General features: G+C 37.9%; 1 protein-coding gene across 2 annotated transcripts in view; it reads left to right on the top strand.

Moving 5' to 3' along the window:
- The window catches only part of SRGAP1 (SLIT-ROBO Rho GTPase activating protein 1), a 326,600-nt gene that overhangs the window by 202,102 nt on the left and 121,805 nt on the right, over positions 1 to 2,693 (top strand). For both annotated transcript variants that reach the window (XM_013004070.2, XM_004700482.2), the window contains exon 4: positions 581 to 643. In XM_013004070.2, the coding sequence (XP_012859524.1) occupies positions 581 to 643 (63 nt within the window). The remainder of the gene's footprint in view (positions 1 to 580; positions 644 to 2,693) is intronic.

Below are 2,693 nucleotides of genomic sequence, written 5' to 3'. Positions count from 1 at the left end.
TTTCTGCAGGTAGATATCCATTTTTTCCAGCACCACTTGTTAAATAGGGCATCACCTTCCCATTTGATATTTTTGGGGCCCTTATCGAAGATCAGCTCTTACAACTCTTATAACAGTCCATAAATCAGTTGTATCAGGCATAATTGTACATATGTTGCCATCATTCTTTTCTAGACATTTACTTTCTATTGAGCCCCTGGTATCAGCTCCCCCCTCTCCCCTGCTGTGAACCCTTGATAGATTATAAATTACTCAAGTTAATGTTTCATCCTGCAACTCAACTTCGGAGCAAGCACAATGATTTGTCATCCTGTTTCTTAGTGAAGTCTGATTTGGATGGTGAGAAGTCCTTTCAGGCTGTCTGCTTATGTGCTTTGGTCCATGGTGACTATCAGTGCATATCATCTAGGACTGAAAAGGGCCAGTGAGTTGAAGACGTTAATTTATATCTGGGTCGTGCTGGGTTTGCCCCATGTGCTATGTACAGTCTTCCAGTTTCAGTTGGTGGGCGTTAAGATAAATAATTTAGAAACAGCTTTCTATTTAAAGATAAATACTCTTAATTTCTTCTTAATTACAGAGTAAAGAGATTGCATTCCAACTTCATGAGGATTTAATGAAGGTTCTTAATGAGCTTTATACGGTAAGCACACAATCTTTTCTTCTTTTGCAAGAACCCTGCTTCAGAATCCTGATTTGTGAAGTTACTGCTCTTACTAGAACATACTCCACGTCTGTACTAATGGTTGCTGCTCTGGTTTAGATAGGAGACAAGTGGGTGAATGCATCCTATTAGATTGCCTTGCCTTCCCCTCCCAATTTGCGGAGATCTGCTTTCAAAATTATAGGTGTGCCAGTATTACATGTTTTCAATAGGTTGGATCATACGTTAACTTTTCATAAATTAAATTCCAGAATATTTTGTTTTAAACGGTTGTTAGCTTTTTTCTGGGACTTGAACAATTGAGAATTGCTCTATTCTGGCACTTTCATTTCTTTTTCTTTCCATTCAGTTAATTTAGTGACAATGTCATGTTAAATTTACATATATGTGGAGTACCTATTTTCCCTTTTTAGTAATAATTTATTTTTCTCAGCTTAAGTTTTATTTAGGATATGAAATTTAATCTTAAGAAATGAATTGCTTTAAAATGACTTTGTTTTCAAAAAAGAAAAGACTCCCCACTCAAACTAATAACATTGCAAATAGAAATTAGTTATGTGGGGGAGTTTTTATTTTAAAGGAGAGAATAACATAATAAAAAATGACCAATATTCATTTGACCACTTCTCTGTCTGATGGCTGTGGTGAACTGTATGTTCCTGTGATTCTGGAAGCTGTGCCACTGATATTTCAATTAGAAGTAAAAGGAATAGGCTGATAGCTGCTGAGGGATGAACCGTGGCACACTGTCAGATATAGTGCCAGAAGATGAGCCCCTCAGGTTGGAAGGTATTTACAGTACAAACGGGGAAGAGCTGCCTCATCAATGGAGGAAAGGCCCTTCATTTACTGATGGGGGTATAAAATGAGAAGAACAGCTACGCACATCCATTAGTAATTGGAACATGGAGTATACAAAATATGAATCTAGGAAATCAGAAGTCATAGCGAATTAAATGGAACACATGAAAATCTATATCCTGGGCATGAGTGAACTGAAATGAATTGGTATTGACCATTTTGAATCAGACTACCATAGGTTTACTGTGCTAAGAATGAGAAATCAAGGAGAATTTTGTTGCTTTTGTTGTCAAAAAAGAATATTTCAAGATTTATCTTGAAGTGTAACCCTGCCTGTGATAGGATCATACTAATACATCTACAAGGAAGTCCACTTAATACAACTATTATTCTAATTCATGCACCAACCATTAAAGCTAGTATTGGACGAGTCTTAAATTAATCAAATATGCAGTCAAGATGCATTGATAATTATTGATAATTGGAATGCATAAATTGGAAGTAAGAACAGTAGTGAGAAAATATGACCTTAATAGAAACAAAGTTGGAAATTTAATTATAGGATTTTGTAAGACTAACGTCTTTTTTATTACAAACATCTTCTTTTCAACAACATAAATGCCAACTACCCATGGACTTCACCAGATGGAATACACAAGAATCAAATGGACTATAGCTATGAGACGAGATGACCAAAAAGCCAAACTCACTGCCATTGAGTCAATTCTGACTTATAAACACCTTAAAAAAAGGGTAGAACTGTCCCTATGGATTTCCGAGTCTATAACTCTTTATGGGAGTAAAAAGCCTCATCGTTTCTCTTGGAGAGGCTGGTGGTTTTGAACTGCTGACCTTGTGGTTAGCAGCCCAACTCATAATCACTATGCCATCAAGGAAACCTAATAACACTAGCCAAAAGCGGCCAGGGCCCAACTATGAAACAAACCATCAATTATTTATGTGCACGTTCAGATTGAAGCTGGGGAAAATTAAAACAATCCATGAGAACCAAAATACAACCTTGGATAGAGCTCACCTGAATTTAGAGACCATCTCAAGAACAAATGTGAGAGGAGGAGAGACTGGAGCACATCCTGGCCTACCAGGCCTTGAGGACGATGACCCCAAATAGACCAGCCAGTCCACAGAGAGGACCACATGGCCAGCCCCACTATGAGACGTGATGCCCTTCACTGACCCATGGCCCTGCGGGGGACAACACCAGTGA

This window comes from Echinops telfairi, unplaced genomic scaffold (assembly GCF_000313985.2).
Source record: "Echinops telfairi isolate 266 unplaced genomic scaffold, ASM31398v2 ScPeMD7_2;HRSCAF=8, whole genome shotgun sequence".
Taxonomy (NCBI): Eukaryota; Metazoa; Chordata; class Mammalia; order Afrosoricida; family Tenrecidae; genus Echinops; species Echinops telfairi.
This window is presented reverse-complemented; position numbering and strand designations above follow the sequence as displayed.